We start from the raw sequence: 20,990 nt of genomic DNA on the forward strand, positions 1-20,990 counted from the left end.
CGTCAGTGGGTTTGATTCCCGCGGGGGGGTGGCCGGGGCCTGGCGGGGCGGGGCTCTCGGACTACCGCTCCCGTGGTGCCGCGGGACAGGGCCCGCCCGTCGCGGGCCGATGACACGCGCCGCCCTGCGCCTCCTGGGTGAGGATGCCGCGGGGGTAATATGGCGGCTTTACGGGAGCGGTGGTGAAGGTGAGAGGTGGGGGGGGTGGGAGCCGTTCGAGGCTGGGCTGGACTGGACTGGACTCTCGAGGGGGTCGCCTCCCGGGCGGCAGGGCAGGGGCACGGGCACGGGCAGAGGACGCGCCGGGCAGGGTCCTGCCGCCCTTCCGAGGTGCGCGTCGTCCTGTGGGGGCGGGAGAGGGGCGCTTCCCGCCCTTTGCCTGGCTCGCGCCGGCCGTTCCCCAGCCCGCCTGCTGTCTGAGGAGAAGGGCGACGGCGGCCGCCCGGACCATCTGCCCAGTGCAGCCCCCGGGCGCTGGGATGGCGGGGAGCTCGGTAGCCTGCGTGCCTCATCCCCCGGTCCCTCTGCTGCAGGGACGGGGACGGATTGGACTCGGCGTCGCTGAAAGAGCTGCAGGACGGAGTCTGGCGAGGGTGGGGGAGAAGGCAGGAAAACTGCAGTCGTTCATGTTCAAGGAGGAGTCGAGCTGACCATGCCTGACCTGTGAAAACGTCACTCATCCTGAAAGTAAGCGAAGGAAGGGAAGAAGTGATGGCTGGGGGCCTGTTTATTGGAAGGGAGAAGGAAAAGGAAAGATGAAGTTGATTTTTTATTATTTCTGATATACCAGTAATTTCCAGTTGTAGAAAGTGGAACAATTTCTTTCTGAAAGAAGAAAATTGTTTTTAAAACGTGTATTTATCTACTTCTTGGTAGGATGCCTAGTTGGATAGCTGTTGGCACTTGGTGAGCCACCTTTATTTACTGGATTTTTCCCTGTAGCGCAATGTCCCTGTTGTTTACTCGTTCCAAGTCCATAGTTGCAGTGAAGAAGGATAAAAGACACATGGCTGAGGTAAATGCTTCTCCGCTTAAACATTTTGTCACTGCAAAGAAGAAAATCAATGGTATCTTTGAACAGTTGGCTGCATACATCAATGAGAGCTCCTCGTTCCTGGAAGGTAAGTTGAATTCTTGAACTACAAGTGTGTAACAGTGCGTTGCCCGCATACGATTCCCCCAAACACACATCAAAAAAACCTCATTCAGTTAAATGGCGCTGCTAGACCTGTGCTTATTTATACATGCATATGTCTGTTTATATACCAATATTTATAAGAAGAACAGAAAGTTATTTTATTGAATTTGAGTGGAGTTCAGGGTTCATATTTTAAAGCTGACAAGTTCACACATGTTATGAAACTGAGCTAGTTAGTGACCTATGCTTGGTTTTTTTGTGTTTGGGAGTTTATTAAAAAACTACAGAAGGCCCTTTAGGTTTTTTGCCTATAATTCTTTCAATTTTCTTGCCTAGATGTGTCATTGCTAGTGGTATGTAGCATATACCAATAATTGGCTTTAACAGCTTAAAACACAGACAGAAGATTTTTTTTTAAATGGTGTTGGAGCGTTTGAAGTGTTGGCTGTGTTCTGTTTAAGGCAGTCCTAAGGATAAGAACGGTTATTAGATACACAAAAGAGACCAGATGATAAGTGCTGATACAAAATTGCCTCAGGGTGTAATTGCGCGTGTCAACATTACCTGCACGGGCTTTGGGACACAGATAAACATTCAGTTATGCGTGTTACGTCTTGAAGAGGTGTTTCACCCAGTACTGAGACAGGTGAGCTCTGGAATTCAGACACATGATACATTTTGGTTTTAGAAACACACAAGAACATTGAGCTTGATCCTGTCACCACAGAAGAGCAGGTACTGGAAGTCAAAGGCTATCTGTCAAAAGTCAGTGGCATTAGTGAAGTGTTGGCAAGACGACACATGAAAGTTGCTTTTTTTGGAAGGTGAGTCACGTGCTTATGTTGCCTACACTCCCCACTTAGTAAAGCAACTGGCATCTTTAGGATTGTAGCCAGTAAAAAATATTTATAGAAATGCTAGTGCTCCAGCTTTTGCTTGTAATGTGCATGTCCCTGGTTCTAGTCCTCTTGTAAATTAGAAACAAGTATTGTAGCACATAATTCTTTGACTTGGAAGAATTCTTAAAATAAGAAAACAGAAGAGTGTTTTTGTAAGTTGCCTATGGCACCTAAATTGTTAATACTTCTCATACTGCTTGGGTTTAGAGAACTTGCTTTCTGTAACATGAAAAGGAGTATACCTGAATCTCAGAAGCCGATCTATACCACTCTTTAATCTGACTTCAGGACAAGCAATGGAAAAAGCACTGTGATAAATGCCATGCTATGGGACAAAGTCCTTCCTTCAGGAATTGGACACACCACTAATTGTTTCCTGCGTGTGGAAGGGACAGATGGACATGAAGCTTTCCTGCTTACTGAAGGCTCAGAGGAAAAGAAGAGTGTTAAGGTAAGCATAAGATAAAGAAGAACAGCTCTTCAGAAGTGCCAGAAAAGGGAAGGAACAGGAAAATTAAAGCACTATGAATAAATTTCACAGTTAAGGATTTTAATCATTAAAGGAGTAGAGATGAAGAACAGGTTTTGTTAGATGTAGGAAGGGAGCAATGGAGCAAGTTACAGGATGAAACTTGTTCATTTTATGAAAAAGATATGTTGTATCTCTTAGTGATAGCAGGGAACTGAAACGATGACTCAGGAAGATCTGAGCTCTGTATGACTGACAGAAGGCACAGACTTCCTGATAATTCCTCAGCAGCCTTTCTTGACTGGAAAATTTCTCATAAACTCTCACTAGGTGGTTTCCTAGTGAACTCAAGCAAGTTTTATGTGGAAAACCTTCTAGGGAAAGAGCAATTTGGAGTTGGGTTTTACCTTAAATTTTCTGTGGACAGCCCTGGAGGGGAGGTAATCAGGAAATGTTACAAATTAACCACCTTTTTAATAGACAGTAAACCAGCTGGCTCATGCCCTTCATCAAGATGAACTTCTGAATGCTGGCAGCCTAGTCAGCGTAATGTGGCCCAATTCCAAATGTCCTCTCTTAAAGGATGACCTGGTGCTGATGGACAGGTGAGAAATACCTATCTTTACTTTCCTGCTTATCACAGATTAATTACAGAAATGTCTTCAAATACAAATTTAACAAACATCAAGGAAATTGACCCTGTTCTAAGTGATGACAGTGACTAAAGTCCTTTGCTGTAGTTAGCAGTCGGAGTTTCTCTTGATTAGTATTTCCTTTTAGTCTGTACTCTCTGTCACCTCAGGACAGTGTAGCTCACATATGGGAAATTAATGCCCTTAAAAGCTGAAACGTGTTTCTTATTATCTCTTTTAATTCTGTTTTTGCTGTTTCCACAGCCTAGTAATGTCTCTTCTTTTTTTATTGCTAGCCCTGGCATTGATGTAACCACAGAGCTGGACAGTTGGATTGACAAATTCTGTCTAGATGCTGATGTATTTGTCCTGGTGGCAAATTCTGAATCAACATTGATGCAAACTGTATGTTCAAGTCCACTTGTTCAATGAATTTGGCTAAAATTTTTTAAAAATTGATATATTAATCTTAAGAGGTTTTGTTCCGTTTTGCTTAGGAGAAACAGTTCTTTCACAAGGTGAATGAACGTCTGTCTCGACCCAATATATTTATTTTAAATAACCGCTGGGATGCATCTGCCTCTGAACCAGAATACATGGAAGAGGTTTGTGTTTAAATTCCTTCTCTTTGCATGGATATTACAGAGTCCATTTTGACTCTGGTCCTTGCGGGTAGAATCATAAAGTGTTGGATGTGATTGTTCTACAGTTTGGATTTTTATTTACCATAGTGTGGAGACTAGAGGGAGTATAGACTTGTGACCAGGACATGACTCTGGAAATTTCTGAGCTGGAAATCAAGAGTTTCACAGGGGCCTTTGGAAGTTAGATCACTTAGGTAACCTCTGGAAGATTCCATAAAACAGCAAGTTTTTCTCTTATTCTTTTGTATTGTTAGCTCAGAGCAGCAGAGAGCATCTGGGTGCCTGATGTAACCTTTAAGAGATGGAGTGTAAAGTGGATTTAACTGCATGTGGGGTTTATCCTGTTTATCCCTCAGGTGCGTCGACAGCACATGGAACGGTGTACCAGTTTCCTGGTAGATGAGCTGGGTGTGGTGGATCGAGCCCAGGCAGGGGATCGAATTTTCTTTGTGTCGGCAAAAGAAGTGCTGAATGCCAGGATTCAGAGGGCTCAAGGGATGCCAGAAGGAGGTGAGGAAAGCTAACAGAAACTTTCCATTTTCTTATAGGAAAGAAAACAGATAATATCTTGTTCCAAAAAAGGGATAAAATTGGGGTAGGTCATATTATTAATAGAGCAGTCAAAACCAAAGGAGTGACTTAGCAGCACTTTTGCATTGGCTTCAAGGTAAAGCAGGAGTATTTCCTGATGTCCACCATCTGATTGCTTTCTCAAAACTTGATTGTTTTGTATTTTCCTTCTCTCAGGTGGTGCATTGGCAGATGGATTTCAAGTAAGAATGTTTGAGTTCCAGAACTTTGAGAGAAGATTTGAGGTGAGTATTATTAAGATTTGAGGTTAGATTAGTAGAATCTAACCTTCTGTTTAGATTCTACTCCTGAAAGGCTGCGGACTAAAGTTTATAAACATGGAGTGGGACCACATTTTGGAAATAGATTACATGGGAAGGAGAAGTTCTGTTAGTGTGCCTCTGCCTGCTGCTAATCTTGGGCTGTCTTTTGTATACAGGAATGTATCTCTCAGTCCGCAGTAAAAACAAAATTTGAGCAGCATACGGTGAGAGCAAAGCAGATTGCGGAAGATGTTCGTCTCATCATGGATTCTGTGCATATTGCTGCCCAGGAACAGCGGTGAGGAGAGCTGATGCTTGGTGCTTGCATAACTGAAGCTTGTATTCTGGGAGAAATTTAAGGGAATATGAGTATTTGGAATGCAAAGCAGAATACAGCATGGTTGAGAGTGGGAAGGACATGTACTGTTGGTTTTGCTTCTAGTGAATTGTGAAAGTATTGGGAGAAGAACCCTTTTTTGTCCTGTGCCATGCGTATGTAATGTATTGTAGATGCTGACACATTTTTTTCTTGGGCAGGAGAATCTGTCTTGGTTTTGGAATTCAAATAGTATTTGTAGATCAAAAATCCATTTATCTGGCTTTGTGATGGGCACTTTTTTTTCACCAGAGTTTACTGTCTGGAAATGCGAGAGGAAAGACAGGAACGTTTAGGTTTTATTGACAAACAGCTGGAGCTCCTTACTCAAGACTACAAGCGGAAAATAAAACAGATCACAGAAGAAGTGGAGAGGCAGGTAAGGAGGAGTGGCTGCAGAAAAAGAGGTTGTCTGAAACAGCTATCAGCGTGGTGGGAAAAATGCCAAGTGCTGATAGGTTTTAAGTACTAGAAATATGAGAGTTACAGATGGGAAGAGAAGAAGTGCTTTCAGAAGAAGGTTTTTTTCTTTCTTTTTTTTTTTTCTTTCCCTTGAGTTAATAAAACAAAAAGTAGAATACTTCAGGAAAACTTAGAGTGACTCATGTAAGATGCTTTAAATAAACAATGAGACTTTAACGTTTGAATTATTATTGCTACTATATTTTAGTCTTAAGTACTTGCTAAAATACTAAAGCATTTCAGATGTTTCCTTATTATTTCAATCTAGAATAATGTCAGTCTTCTTACTAGCAATAACATGCCATTTTTACTATTATGAATCTACAGAAAAGGCCTGTTCATTTCTCACAAGTCTTCTATTGCCCCAGTCATCTCTCTCTGTGTTGTTATACAGAGCACAGTGATGTATGGCTACATACTGCTCAGCCACCTTTGTTTGCAAGTCACCAATATTGTATTTTGCAGTTGGCACACAATGGCCGCGTGGCTCTGCACAATCATAGTGCCTAGTGTTCAGTAGTGCTTACTAAGAGATGCACGTCTTCAGTGGTGATTTTCCATCTCTCCCTAGGACAGAAAATACATCAACTCTGTTCTGTGCTGTTTGTCTAGGTGTCAAATGCAATGGCAGAAGAAATCAGACGGCTTTCAGTGTTGGTAGATGAATACCAAGCAGACTTCCATCCGTCTCAAGTAGTTCTTAAAGTTTACAAGAGCGTAAGTGATGTTTGCTTCTTACAGGTTGCTTAAGCAATTTAAAGAGGCCTTTTTTTTGCTCTGAGTCAGTAATTATGCCAGCTCTTTGATATGTTTAACATTCTTCCAACTAGGGTATGAGCTAAGCTTTTCATATTGTGAAAAATCTTATGTTAGAATGTCTCTTGTGTTTGGACAGCTTCTGTAAAAAGTAAACATCTTTAAAAAAAAACACACACCAAAAAAAACCCCAAAACACCCCCCACCACCACTTTTTAAATAATCTCAGTGAAAAATTGATAGACATATGATGTATCACATTGTATAGATCAAACAGAACTTTTCCTAGACTACAGAGTACATGTGAGATGTTTTTATTTGCTTTTTCCTCTCCTTCACAAGAATGGGAGGAAAAAATGAAATTAATGTTAGAACAGTGGGCAGCCAGAATGCATACCTCTGTTCTGGGAGGGTTTTTTTAACTGGCAAGCTCTAGGACCTGCAGCCTGCATCTTACCTATGTTTACTTTAAGCTTCATAACCCTTTCTCTGTTTGTCAGGAGCTGCATAAACACATTGAGGAAGGCCTGGGCCGTAACATGTCAGATCGTTGCTCCAATGCAATCACAGCTTCCCTACAGACAATGCAGCAAGAAATGATAGGTCAGTTCAGCAGGCAATATTTCCCTTACCTTTAACTGTAAGGCAAAATAACTAGGTTGATGTTCTGGGTTTCTCTTTAATCTGATGGTTGATGCGCAGCTGGCATCATCTTAGTTTCCGTCCTGATTAGTAATGCTGTTGTGTAGGGGACTAATTACTCCTGCTTCTTCCGCTCTGTGTCTGAACTTGTGCAGTGATTTGCTAATGAATATATACAATCAGCTTAATCCTCATGGCAGAGAGGAACTGTGACTTTGGAAACTTGAGATATTCTCAGACCAAGATCCTAATGAAATATAAGCTGTCTGATATAAGCTTTAATAGGAGTATGGTACCTAAACACTTCTAGAACTGCCTTCAGATTCTGTTTTCCAAGCTATTGCTAAACTGTACATTTCATCAGCTACCTGTAAGGATTTAGGAGGGTCCATGGAGAGATTTCCTTCTGAGTTGACCTGAAGTACTAAGAATCGGATAGTAATCATGATGTATCTCTTGCTTTGCAACATGCTTGGCTTTAGGAAATGTAAGTTACTAAGAAAAATAACAGTGGAGAATGGAACAACCCATAACCATTCTGATTACAGAATACAAGTCTGGTTAATTCTTGTGGACTTAATAGCCATTTATTGAATGTTTTTATTTTCTGTCCTTGCAGATGGTTTGAAACCCCTTCTTCCAGTCTCTTTGCGGGGCCAGATAGACATGTTAATTCCCCGACAGTGCTTCATGCTCAGCTACGATCTGAACTGTGACAAGCTTTGTGCCGACTTCCAAGAGGACATAGAATTTCATTTCTCTCTTGGATGGACGATGCTGGTGAACAGGTTTTTGGGACCAAAGAATGGTCGTCGGGCCTTGATGGGCTATAATGACCAGGTAAGATACCTCATTGAGTGGTCGGGGTAGATGTGGTGTTCGTTATTTTAGTAGCTGCTGAAGTCTGTTTGGTGGGAAGGGCAGTGGCTTGTCTTCTCTTATTCTGTACTTTGTTTTTGTGGTGTTGTGCTTTTCTAATTAGGTTCAACGCCCTCTAACACCAGCAAATCCCAGTCTGCCTCCTTTGCCTCAGGGCTCTATGACCCAGGAAGAGCTCATGGTGTCGATGGTGACTGGACTGGCATCATTAACTTCCCGAACTTCCATGGGGATCATCGTGGTTGGTGGTGTGGTGCGTTGGCAATCTGAGCAGCATTCACTTAAATAATGTTGGAGCGCTGACTTGAAAAGTGCTTGCGCTGCTGAGTCCTATAGATATTTGCTATTCACAGATAGTGAAATACTTTCTCCTTTGATCTTCCATTTGAGTATAAATATTGAGCTTGTTTTGCATAATAGTTGGGCTTAGAGCCAGGGTTGTTGTGAAGATAGCCCTTTGAAGTATGTTACAAAAGCATTAAGTAGGCTCCGATTCTTTTGTGACAATAAAAGAAAATTTGGTATTTTTCTTTTCCCATTAACAGAGGAATCGGGACAGAAATATCTACTATGAGCCTCTGATTGTGTGTATTTTTCTTCCTGGAAAGGGAAGAGGGCACTTAATTTTAGATAATATGCCTAATTTATTTAAAAGAAAATCAGCACTTCCTGCTTTTCTGTCTTTGGAAAATAATGAATGTTTTGAATCTGAAATCTCCCCAAACCGTGAAGGCATAAGCAATCTAACTCAAGTTGTGTGGTAACTCTAGTTCCTGTTGCAGGAAGAAATCTAAGTTTCTGTAGTGCCAGTTCCATACTTATGTGCTATTGTAGTGTCACAATGTTTAGAGGTGGACGATTTCTCAAAGGGGAGATTGTTGCTTAAAAACATCTTTTACTTCAGAAACAGGGATTCTGTGAACCAGACAAAGTTTGTTTGCACTTGCAGATGTAATTTAGGTTAGGTATTTTTATTTGGTAGACTGAACATCGGTAGTAAGCTGTCTGACCAATGAAACCACTTGCAAGTCAGGGTGATCTATCTGGCTCATTTTTACCTGCCTAGAATATAAGTGCAATGCTCTGTGCACCATTGTTTGGAGTTAGCATTGTTCCTAGATGATGGCTGTGTCATTTTTTTTCTTCCTTGTGCTTCTTTTAGGTCTGGAAGGCTGTGGGTTGGAGACTGATTGCTCTCTCTTTTGGCCTTTATGGGCTCCTTTATGTATATGAGCGCCTCACCTGGACCACAAAAGCAAAAGAGAGAGCTTTCAAACGGCAGTTTGTAGAGTATGCTGGTGAGAAATTGCAGCTCATCGTCAGTTATACGGGTTCTAATTGCAGCCACCAAGTCCAACAGTGAGTTGCCTATATTCAGCTAAAACCTTACCTAAATTCTGTTGTTTGAGTTTTTTAAATTATATTCCTTGTTAAAACAAGATAAGTCCGCATATTGAAATCCAGATTTAAAAATGTGTAATGATACATGTGTTTTAAAAGAATATTATGTTTTTTTGAATCACCGATGTAGTATTCAGGTGCTGTTAAGCATTAGTCTTAATGTACTTGGGTCTCTCAAATCAAGTTGCTCTGATGCTCTAACGTATTCTTGTGCAAAAGTGGAAAGATGAACATCTGAGTCAGTATCATTATCACTATAGAGCAAAGGGATTTATTCCTTGAATTTGCTGCTTAATCGTACTTTTCATCGTACCCAACTACTCTCTGTTTTGTAGAGAGCTTGCTGGAACATTTGCTCATTTGTGTCAGCAAGTAGATGTCACACGGGAGAATCTTGAGCAGGAAATTTCTGCTATGAATAAAAAAATTGAAGTTCTGGATTCACTACAGAGCAAAGCAAAACTGCTCAGGTGAGATTTTATTATCCCATATACACAGATATTTGCATACAAGTGTTTTTCACGTGATTGCCCCAAGATGTTCAGATTAGGGTGTATCTTTAAGTGCAGTCTGTCTTCCGTCATAGTGTTAGATGTGCAGACATCAGCATCTTTCCCTACCAAGTCATGTTCCTTTTCACTATGTACTTTCCCATGTAATGTCTACAGTCATTTAAATCTTCTGTCTCACAAAACACATTTTCCTTCTTGTTTTTGGTTTGTTTGGAATTACTGTTCCTTTCCACTTGTCAAAACATACAGTCCTCTACTCCTACAAACTCCTTCAGGCTATTATAAAATTATGCAGAAAGTCTCGCCCTCACCTGTGTACACAGTTGTCTGGTGTTTTTCTTCACCCTGCAAAGCTGTCGGGAAGAATTTTTCAAACATTCCTTATCCACACAATAAGATTAATGTGAAGTTGTGACTGAGATCTCCGTTTGAACCTCAAAGCCTAGGGATTGTTATCAGGCAAGTGTTCCTTACCTGAGGAAGGGCAAGGAATGGTAGCAGCATTTTGGAATGAACCCCTGGCACTCCTCTCCATGCCTTGCTGTTTGCTTGTTTTAGTCATGCTTCTTTCAGATGGGCTTGAGAAGAGCTATTTTACCTAATGGAGACTTTTTGTCCTTGTAGGAATAAAGCGGGTTGGCTTGACAGTGAACTCAACATGTTCACGCATCAGTACCTGCAGCAAAGCAGATAATGTGGGAAGAAGAGAAAAACAACACTGTTTCCCTTCAGTGCTCTCTTAATTACTGCAGAGAATATGGTGGGTGATGGAATTCCCTAAAAGGAATGAGCAAAAGCCTATTGCTATGTTTCCAGTTGCTGTGTGAACAATAGGATTCTGCTTCCCCATTTTGTGTCCCACCTCTAAACACTAGCTGTTTATAACTCTTCTTTTTCCTTCTTGTGAGACCAGGCTACTTCAGAAGGAATGTGTGCTTCATGCATTTACAGGGGGCTTTTTAAAGCAAAATCAAGTATGGTAACAAATTCAAACAAACAAGTGTTTATCAGGTTGAAAGTTATTCTGACACGTTTTTATGGAGTCATTCATTTACTATGTGAAAGCAGAACTTTTGACTTCCAAGCCCCAAGTTTATGTATGTATGAGAAGCAGCTGTTTGTCTAAACACAGATCCTGTGCACACAGACATAGTGATGGTTTCGCAATGCATTTATAGCCCATACAAGCCTATCTCCTAGGTTAATATTCCGTTACTATAGAACATGACAGAGAATCACCGTGTCCCTTCATAGAAAGGTTTATTACTGTCAGTATGTTTAAACCTGTGAACCCAGTTCTCTTCCAGAGCAAGAGGGACTAAGACTTTGCTTTGGTAACCTTATTGTCTTTGGAGTTAGTTTCTTCCTCTTAAGAGCTCTTTAATAATGCAGTCTGGCACATTTCATGTCATGGACAAATAGTTTGCAAAGACATAACCAGTTCCTGTGAAGGAAGTAGCGCTGATAATTTGGCGGTTTGTTGAGAAAGAAAAATAGGAAAGAAAAGCCAGTTGACAGAATGTAATGAACTGCCTTATGAGATAAGTTGATGAACGTGGGGTTTTTTTTGAAATGCACAGCTGTGTTTCTGGAAGCAGGCCTTCGGAATTCCATTACCGCTATTTGGTCACCAGAACAGCATGCGGATTACAAGCTGTAAGAGATTTTGCTTCATGTAGAGTTCCCACGCAGTAATATGATTTGATTTTGTTTCTCTTCTGTTAAAAGTATGGAATAAGCTAGCAAGTGCAGCTCCTGTGGGGCAGGGGGGGAGACCTGTCCCTTGTATTTCAGGCCAGGGCAAGAATGGATTAAGGCAACTTATTTTTTTAAAGGCATTCTTTATTTGCAAAAAGATGAAATTAATCATTGAGTTTTGCCCTGAAGCAATTTTGAATTTCGAGTATAAGATTTGGGAATTGTAAGGACTTGAGTCTCTTCCTCTTAATAGAGGAGAAATTCCCACTGATTTCAGTAGTACCAGGATTAGGTTCCTATGCTTCAAAGCTTCTTTCCCATTTGATGGGTCAGTATTTTGCCATGTGTTGGGTATAACCTTTCTGTTCCCCACAAAATGTCTGAGGAATCCAGAATCAGATCCTTGTAGTTCTGAGGTCAGTGACAACCTAAATCTGTTCAGCATCAAACTTTAGAGAATGTGGGGCTATCTTTGAGCAGGTCCCAGCTGAATTCAGAACTAAGCAGTGGGGTTTTTTTACTTATTGACAATGAGACTTTTCACTTGAAAATGGTATCAGCTGGTCTTAAGATTTCTCATTCATGCTCAGGTATGAATATATGTGCCTGTGACAAGTCCCCTGTTTTGTGTGTTGCAAAAGTTCAAGAAAGAAGAAGCTGCTTGGCACCTGAGGGAGTAAAAATAGTGAAATGTCAGTAAGTACTTTAGGCTGTTCTAAGATTTGCAGTAAGACTTGAAGTATCTTGATCATGTAGGAGCTGGCAGTGAGACTTTTGTTATGTCCCTGGAATGCAGGAGGCAAACAAACCTTTCACTTGCAGTAGACAGCTCAGAATCCAACCCAAACTGAAAAGCCATTTTCATCAGAGAGCTTCACTGGCCTTGGTTGGTTTCCTCAGGCAACCACCAGAACGTAATATGGCTTGGATCAGATCTGAGAATGAGTAAGAAAAATTTGAGTCCTTACCTCTGGAATTGTGTTCTCTAGGCTTGTGGTGAAGTATACCGGATTAAGTGGAATCATCCACTGTTATTCTGTTGCAGGTATTATGTGAATAAATTCAGATCTCTAGTCTCTCAAGGTATCACACATACCTTTATAATAAGCTATTTACTATGAGTTAAAACATTAAGCACATCCCTAATACCCCAGGAAATTGTTGATTCCAGGTAGTGGGAGATGATGATGTACTACTGCTCAGCAGCAACAGGCTACCTGAAATGCTGACCTGGCTTTTGAAAACATGCGCTGTTAGCTCTCTTCAGCAGGCCTTTAGGGGAAATCTGATAAATGATCTGATCTTTAAGCCAGTGTCTGATCTGTAAAGCGAAAAAAGATCGATGGGTTCATAGAATCTGGTGTCTTGCCAATGTGTGTGTTTCTGACACTGTTCAGATTTCAGTGATGTAGGCATTCTCACTATAGCGTTGAAACCTAACCTATAGAACGGAGGAAAGACCCACTTGAATTTTTTTAAGAAGCAAAACTGCTAACATGGGAGAGAAGAATTTTTAAGAATGTGTGTAACCCTTGTCTGTAGACATCCGAGTGGTCGAGAATCAAACTTTTAACAGAAAGGCCTATGAGCTGGGTTGCTCTTAAACAAAATCCAGCTGTACTTCTTTAATTCAGAGTGGTGGAGGAATGAACACTATTAGCAAGGAGGCTCTTCTGCTTTTCATAAAGAATGATAAACTAATCCTTAGAACAGGTGATTCCAAAACCAATCTTCCCCAAACTCTTATTAAAGAAGGTCAGCTAAATGCACTTTATCTTATTGCTGCTACTTATTTTTCTCATTGTGTTATGTTGATGGAGCTCTTCGAAATACTCTTACCAGTGAGTTTTCTCTCTGCCGTATTTAAGGTGATAAATTTGCATGAATTATTCCTGTATCAATGCTGTAAACAATGGAAACCAAAATAAAAATGAATTGGAAAAATATTTCTCCTGGTATGTTCTGCATGTCATGATACAAAGTCCTCAAGAGTAAGTATAATATATTCAGATGATGATATGCTACCGTGTTCTAGTAAATTGCATGTTTGACAATAGTGACCTTTTATTTGCATTCTTACTATGAAAATTAACAAGGAAACCAATGATACTGAATTATCTGATAGAAAGTTTGAGAGATTCCTTCTTAAGTTGTACTAAAACCGTCAGTATTGAATCAGTGATTTCTTGAGAATATCGTAGGAAGTAAGGGTCAGCAAATACAGTGTTAATAGTCTGAAGTTGTGGTGAATTAGTATTCTCAGCCGATAGATTACGTTGTGCGTGTTAGAAGAGAAAAAGCCCGATTTCCAGTGATAAAATTTCAAAACGGCTGCCTTCTGGAGGCGTTGGGCGTCCGGGCTCCGTGCAGACAATGAGCCGTGGCGATTTTTTGACCCCCCAAAGGAGGGAGTTCGGACCCGTGTGCTGGGACTCCGGCCCGCCGCCTCCTCCGCCGGCCGGGCCGTCTGCCGCCGGGCGGCGCCTCGGGCATGCCGGGAGGCGCGGGGCGGGCCCACCCGCGGCGGGCGGCTGGCCGCTTGGTTGCAGGAACGACCGGGCCGGGGCCGCCCTGGGGAATCCCGGCGGCGGCTGGAGCGAGGGCGGGGATCCCCCGGCCGCGGGATCGCCTGGCGACGCGGCGGGGTGCGGCGCAGGTGGGCTTGAAAACGCGGAGTCGGCGGGGGGGAGTTTGAACGTCCGCAAGCCCTGGAGGCGCCTGGCCTGGCCAGGCTCGCAGCCTTCCCACGCCGTACTCTGGAGGGAGGGTTTGCCAGTTCTCTGTCGGCTGTCACCTCTTAAAGAGGGAAGAGGAAGTTTACGATGCCCAGGGCCATCTCCCCTGCCTCGTGGGCATGGGAGAGCCGAGCCAGCGCATCTGCGCAGAAACAGCTCTGGGAAGCTCTGCATAGGTGTTGGACAACTTTCTTGCAGAGATGAGAGTTCTTAGCTCCCGAAACAGCCATTATTTATTGTTTTAACTGTGAGAAGCTAAGCTGCTTTTCATAAAGGATTCAGACTAAAGCAGTTTCATAATCTTGAGCCCCTGGGGTTGAGCATGAAGGACTCACAGCTTCTTGTTGACTATGCTAAGAGTGGATCTCATCTGGTAAAACCCTGCCAGAAAGTCCCTTGACTAATGTTATTTTCAGAATATTTGCTTTCCGATGAGCAATGATGAGAGGATGCTGAGGAGCTTTGTCCTGTGAATGCTGTGAGAACTTATGTTTTGTTCAAATGATCTCAAAGAAGTTTAGTGCCTTAAGACTGGTATTTCTATTTTACATCCAGTAGTGGGCCTCTCACTTATTTCTTGTAACAAAAAGACATTTGTAGTTTTTCGACTGTTAGTATTGCTCTATGTTCTTCCCAGTGCTGTTGTACAGCATATGCATTTGATTCCTCATCTCCAGTTGCCAAGGTAGCAGACTCAAAAACAAATCAGATGAGCTTTGGAGAAGGGTTTGGGGATCCTTCAGATCAAAAGGTCCTAGAGAAGCACATAGTTTTCTTGAGAACATAATTGATCATTCTAGCAAAAAGCAATGTGGGAGTTTAGGTTTAGGGTTTTGGTTTGGTTTATTAAAAAAACAACAACAACAACACAGCACTTTCTCCAAATGTAGAGGAGCTTGTGATGTTGAAACCATGTTGAACAGCATGACAGCCTTCCAGTCAAACAAAGTTTTATTTATTTATTAACTCTTTTTTTTCCCCCTCTCTTCTGATAAAAGGGCAGTAGCCCTTAGTGATTAATGTGTGGGATTGGAATTGTCTGAGCCCTAGTCCTGAGTCATAATTGAGCCTTTGGAGCCTTCCTGCCTGGGGAACGTGGAGGACAGTTTTGACTCAGTATTTCTTTTGAATGTAGTAAATACATTCATATTCATTATTCACATTTTGAACTTAGGAGCATACTGGTATTATCACAGTATAAATTTTGATGCTTAAAAAGAACATTAAAGCAGAATTACATAAGGTTGTCCTAAATATCAGCCTCTGAATCAAGTGCCTCTTATTTAGCTATTTGATGTGACTTTTTTCATGTTTACTGTTGCCTCTGTAAGAGTCTCTTGCGTCTATTCAGTCAGCTACCAGTTTCTGGGTGCAAAATATTTGACATTACATCTGAGGGAAAAGTAGTATGCAGTGGTGCTAGTTCCTAAAGTAGAGAGTTTTGAATCTGAGCAATGACCAACTTTCAGTGTTCCAACAGCTGTAAGTGTTTTTTAATGAAAAATCCTCTGAAAGTGGTTCCTCCTGAGTCTGCTTTTTCACTTAATGCTTCCATTCATGTAGTTCACCATTCCTCTGGCTTTACAAGAAAATGTTTTCATAGGATGGAATTAGACCACCTGAAGAGATTGCGTCAGGCCAACCAGGACCTTCTACAAAGGCTCAGAATGAAGCAGGAAGAGATCAGAAAAAGACTTCCCAGCAAACCACTCCTTCCAGCATCTCTTCAAAATAGAACAGCTACTGAAAGATCTGTCCCCTTGCCCGAGAGAGGGGTATGTGTTGTGCCTGTGCTAGGAGGGCTGGGAAGCAAATGGATCTTGTAGGGTAGGCAGCAGCTCTGCCTATGGAGCGGTGTGATAAAGGAAACGTGGACATGGAGCAGCTGGTAGAAAGTGGAATATGGAGTCTGTTAGAAAAGAAGCTAGACTTTTGTTTATTGTTTACCCTGTGGTCTCAAATATGTTCTCCTTGCAAAGGGTTCAGAAATCAGTTCCTGCCTAAGAAATGTAGGTTTCTTAATCTAAGATGGGAATGAACATTGTGGAACATAATCCTTTTGTTTCTTCTAAGCACAAAGGCTGAATGTTTAGTGGTTTCTCAAATTGGGAAAAGCTGCATTTAGCTGGAAATGAACCCCTTTCTTATTCTCTCCAAATAATAACGTCTAATGAATAATATAAGGATTTTGCTTTTTTCCCCCCACAGGAATTTAAAGGGGTGAGCAGGCTAGAATGAGAGGTTGATTTTCGCTTACTGAGTAAAATGTCGTAATGAAAGGTATTTGTAATCTCAATGATGCCCTGTGGTCTTTGTCCTTACAGAAGGAAAATGAGGTCAATGCTGTGAAGTCTACAGCTGACCCTGCAATGTTGGTGTCTGTGGAACCCAGAGCTTACACAGCCAGAGCAGCCCTCTGTTCATCTCTTAAACAGAGCAGCAATGACAGAGGGGTACAGCAACAACAAGCAAAGATGCAGGAAGCTGTAGGTTTGGATTCCAGCTTTCCTGGGAAAGAGAAGAATGTTATGGCAGTGTGTGAAATCATTATGTGTGGCAGAGAAACCTCTGGAGTCGATAGGGATGGCCATGCTCGAGGAAGTCCAGAGAAAGAACCCTTCCTTCTGAGGCATGGAGAGAACAGAAAACCATCCGCTCTGCTATGTGATTTCCATGAGAAAAAACAGCTTAAGGGTCATCTGGACCCATCACGGAGCAAAATACAAAGTGAAGAAACCAGCAAGCAGCACGTGGTCATTAGAGAGCCCATAATCTGTAAATCAGTCTTGGTGACATCGCAGTCCAAAGAGTTGAAGGTAAACGGTGAAACTAATGCTTTCTCATTTGCATAAGTCAATATAGAAGGATAGGGAGAAAGGGTCAGGAGAACATTACTTGCCCTGTTCCCACTGTGTAAATTGGAAGTTGGTGTCAGAACTATTCCCAGCCTTAGCAGCCAGGGGCTGTTGGCAGTTTGTTCAGCTCCTGCTTTCCTTCACCCTTGAACAAGACTAGAAAGCTGTAGCACTTCACTGTAAGTGAATGTAAACGTAAGTAAATGACTCTTTATCATTTGCATATGTGATTCATATGCTCGGGAAGAGTAGCCTGATGCAGTGCTTGTTTCCTTCAGCGTGAAGGGCAAGCTATTGCCGTGATCATCCTCCAAGGCAGCACGGGTAGCCTGATGCTTGGGGATGTGTGATGCAGGGAAGTCAGCATTTTGTTTAAAGCCCTGAAAAATACTGCCTTACCCTGGGCAAGTACCCTGCATCCTCCTTCTGTTTTATGAATTGAGAGGACAAAGGGCTGGTGAATCAAATTACTGGTAAAGGCATAGATAGAATGCAGCCTCAAAGTAAGCCACAGCTGTCCCATTTGAACAGCTGCCAGTTATCTCCTAAGCTGTACCTTTGAATGTGCTGCTAGATGTATCAGAAGTGTTTATGAATTGTTTTTTTCCCTGAAGGAAGTTGGTCATGTGACTTTTCAGTCTGACCCTGAAGAATATACCATGCCTGTGAGCAGCTGGTCCGTGCGCCCTTTCCTGGGCTATGACTGGATTGCAGGTGAATCCTAAACGTGAAGCAAAGCCCTTGGCATGATTTGGTAGTAGGAAGAGTTAAAACACAGTTTATGACCCCTTTAACTTGAGCTGTGACAGAACTGTGGACCTAGAGCCCACATAGCAGGTCTCAGCAGAGGAGCAACAGTTTTGTCAGAAGCCATTCCTCATTCAGGCCAGAGGTGACCTGTGCTTCCTGGGAATGGTGAAGAGGCAGTGGTATGGGAATCCAGGTAGCAAATGGCAAAGCTGAGTGGGGTCAGCGGGGATACCAAGTAACCAAAATGAATGAATGCAATAAGGGACCCAAACCACACAGTAAATCTCTGGTTTGCCATGATGGTGTTTGTGTGAGGTTTGTTTGATGCTTTCCCAAATCCAGTAAATCCTTGAACTATTCTCTTTCCTTGGTGTTCTCAGGGCTCCTAGATACAAACTCCTCAACATCAGAAAAATCTGATCAATACTTTGCTGAGCTGCATGAGTTCCGGCAGGCCAACAAAGAAGCATGTATTCATGAGCAGCACAGGGAGTAAGTGGGTATGGGGGAAGGGCTGGAGCAGCAATGTATCCCTTTAGAGTAACGAGAAGTATGGTCTGATTGGAGTGGGAAATTGTGAAGGGGACTTTGTAGGCCGCTACTTCCCAGTCAGAAACGTATGCTTGGAAAAACGGGGCTGTTCAGAGGGCCTGCCCCTGGTCACTAACTGATTTGTTTGCGTGTTTCTTTAGGCCCAAGGCTCTGGATTACATACTTCCTGAAGAAGAACCAGATTTGATAAGCAGTTCCCATAAGTGTAAGATCAGATTTCTTCCTAATCCAATTTCTGTGAACAAACAACTGAGCAGTCTTTGCCTGTCATTCTGAGAGAGCCCCACATCATGCAAAACAAGGAAGAATGTGTTATTTCTAGCTGCAGCTTCTAAACCAGATTCAACTTCCTACTCTGAAGATACTTGAGTCTTCTAGGGATCCTCTCTCAATCAGTGTTATTTTGTCAGGGTTTCTTGTAATTGGTTAATGTTCTCTTTTTAAGTTGAGGAGGTTGAAGTTTTGGTTTTGCTTTTTAGGAACTTATTTGGGGACAGGAAATGTAAAAGATATTTAAGGAAAACCAGCTCTTTCTATAGAATGCATGTGTGGCACTGTGGTAGAACACAGCTTTGTTGACTGGGTTGAGGAACCTTCTGACAAACTAGAAATACCATGATGTTTCGTTACTCTGTGGCAGGTGTTTACTGTTACAGATTAAACCAGCGCCTCTTTGCTGTCCCTGTGGATTCAGAATCTGCGTGCCCTGTGTGTAAGATCCCACGTACTCACCAGCCCCCAGAGATCCTGGAAGAGCCAGCCTATGTCAGGTAGATAAGAATTACTGCTTTGTAATATGCAGAACTCAAGGAAACAATAGGGAAGAAAAAGCTAATCGTGAGGGAGAAGACAGCATCAAAATAGCACTGTAGAAGGTTGCTCTTCTCAAGGCAGAGATATCTTTTGTTTAAAAACTCCCTACTGATCTTTTCCATAAGCAGAACAGTTTTCAAGTCAGTGAGATATGCATGTTTTATCTGAGTTTGGTCCAGAATCTGAATGTACGTGTTAAGTGTCTAATGCCCTAATCCAAAACTGTTAGGCTTGGTTCACTTTGAGATTAGACCCTTGGATTCTAAGTGGGGAAGGCATGCAAATTTCCTCTGCCTTGTCGAAGATGTAGGCAATTACTTCTGTTGTGTGGTTGCAGGGTCAGCATTCCCAGGTCTACCCTTATGCCTACCTACAAATACAAAGCCCATCGCAGGAAGAGCTTTGAACCAGCAGACAATTTAGGATTACCTTCGGTAAGTTGCAGTCTTCTTGCTGATACTGATGGCACAGCCCAGGCTGGGCGTTGTTACAGCACAAGAAGGAAAGAGAATCTGAGACTCATCCCCTTGGCAGGATTTCCACTAAAATTTCTTATCTGGGTCACTGAGATAGCAAGAAAAGCCATTGGTGTGTGCTTCTCAGTTCATACCTTTGTGTAGCTGGCATAAAGTATCTGACGTATCTCCAAACGCTTTACACTGAGAAAAAGAAAGTGCCATATGGACCTGTATACTTCTGGGGCATGATTCAGCTGACTTATTTCAGACATTGACCTTTCAACATGATGAAGCATACCTAAGAGTGCCTGTGTTTCTTTCCACAGATGTAGGTAGTCTAAAGACAAACTTCTGTGAAGTATTCACAGTGTGTAGGGGCCAGGCAAAATCAATAGTGGGAAGGTTGGATTTAAAACTGGTTTTATAGAGTTGGTCCTGTATTCCAGCCACTAGGCAGTGCTGCAGGCAGCATTACTAATCAAACCCAGCCCTGGCCTAGAGATTTCCAGGGAAGAGGTAGGAAGAAGCCTGCTTTTGAGGTTTAGGGTACTGGATGAGTCAGCTGAGATAGGTTCAGAGAGGTCGGGTGCTTGAGTTCACAAAGCAGGAGATTGTTTTAGAAATAATTAGCCAGTGAAAGGCAGAAGAGGGAATAGCTGTGCAGTTTTGCCTCATTAGAGATTTCTTCTCTTTTCTGTTGGTCATATAAAACTCCTCAAAAATTAATTAATTACCTGCTAAAACCTCCTTATGCAGAAGTTATTATTTAGAACTAACAGGTCACAATAGATTAAAAAGGGTAAAGCACTCCAATGCAGCATTGCCATGTCTTTTCACAGCATTGCCTGGCTGGCTGGGAAAATCTCATCCCTTCCAGCGACCCCACACTCAGCAGTTTGGATCTGCGAGCTTCACTGGAAGAGAAGCCTTTTCACCATCCTCGCCTGGTAAGAATAGCCTATTAAGAGGCCCTGGAATTGCACAGATGGGAATTGCAATCTCTCTAAAGGGTACGATAATCATCAATGGCTGAGGAACCAAAAATGCCTGGAAGATTATCTGCTTATCTCCACAAATAAATATTTTCCTTCTGCTACTGTGTAAACTAGTGTGCACAGACACAAAACAGCAAAGGGAGCTGGATAACAGGCAGAAGCCTGCTCAGCTCACCAATCTTCATCGACATGGGAGAAGTCACTTTGGCTTCCTTTGATTAATAGCCTCTTCATTTGGATTCCAGAACTCAGTGTCCAGAGTGTCAGAAGGAACCAGAACTGACCAGCTTCTGAACCTGACCCACTTGACACACTTCAGATTTAGCAGTGCTTCTCCGCAGAGGGAGCAAAACAAACCTGGACACTACAGAGCAGCTCCAAGTTTAAACCCGACTGCCTCAATTCTGTGAACCACTGATTTGATTGCCCTGGGGAAGGGATGGGCGCCAGGTGTGGAAACAACTCTGAATAAAAATAAATCTTTGAATAGA

General features: G+C 42.3%; 2 protein-coding genes across 9 annotated transcripts; both read left to right on the forward strand.

The window, feature by feature from the left end:
- Nucleotides 1-92: 92 nt before the first annotated feature.
- On the forward strand, nt 93-13,285 carry MFN2 (mitofusin 2). Of its 3 annotated transcripts, none has more exons than XM_075772927.1 (19): nt 93-137; nt 534-687; nt 943-1,121; nt 1,827-1,962; nt 2,326-2,488; nt 2,987-3,111; nt 3,435-3,543; nt 3,636-3,743; nt 4,139-4,292; nt 4,530-4,597; nt 4,792-4,913; nt 5,244-5,370; nt 6,066-6,170; nt 6,710-6,812; nt 7,471-7,691; nt 7,834-7,983; nt 8,893-9,089; nt 9,467-9,601; nt 10,268-13,285. In XM_075772927.1, exons 3-19 carry the CDS (start codon nt 947-949, stop codon nt 10,335-10,337), a joined length of 2,268 nt encoding a protein of 755 aa, XP_075629042.1. In that variant the 5' UTR covers nt 93-137; nt 534-687; nt 943-946; the 3' UTR covers nt 10,338-13,285. The 3 variants fall into 3 exon arrangements, with proteins under 3 accessions (XP_075629042.1, XP_075629041.1, XP_075629043.1); XM_075772926.1 differs by having other exon boundaries at nt 113-188; XM_075772928.1 differs by having other exon boundaries at nt 125-188; nt 877-1,121.
- MIIP (migration and invasion inhibitory protein) lies at nt 13,210-20,990 on the forward strand. 6 transcript variants are annotated; one of them, XM_075772931.1, is made up of 10 exons: nt 13,210-13,332; nt 15,680-15,851; nt 16,401-16,892; nt 17,546-17,645; nt 18,062-18,173; nt 18,374-18,438; nt 18,874-19,003; nt 19,384-19,480; nt 20,344-20,451; nt 20,745-20,990. In XM_075772931.1, the coding sequence occupies exons 1-10, from the start codon at nt 13,223-13,225 to the stop codon at nt 20,907-20,909; spliced, it is 1,551 nt and encodes a 516-aa protein (XP_075629046.1). In that variant the 5' UTR covers nt 13,210-13,222; the 3' UTR covers nt 20,910-20,990. The 6 variants fall into 6 exon arrangements, with proteins under 6 accessions (XP_075629046.1, XP_075629045.1, XP_075629048.1 ...); XM_075772930.1 differs by lacking the exon at nt 13,210-13,332 and adding an exon at nt 13,700-13,997 and having other exon boundaries at nt 15,640-15,851; XM_075772934.1 differs by lacking the exon at nt 13,210-13,332 and adding an exon at nt 13,862-13,997.

Source organism: Balearica regulorum, chromosome 21, assembly GCF_011004875.1.
Source record: "Balearica regulorum gibbericeps isolate bBalReg1 chromosome 21, bBalReg1.pri, whole genome shotgun sequence".
Classification (NCBI taxonomy): domain Eukaryota; kingdom Metazoa; phylum Chordata; class Aves; order Gruiformes; family Gruidae; genus Balearica; species Balearica regulorum.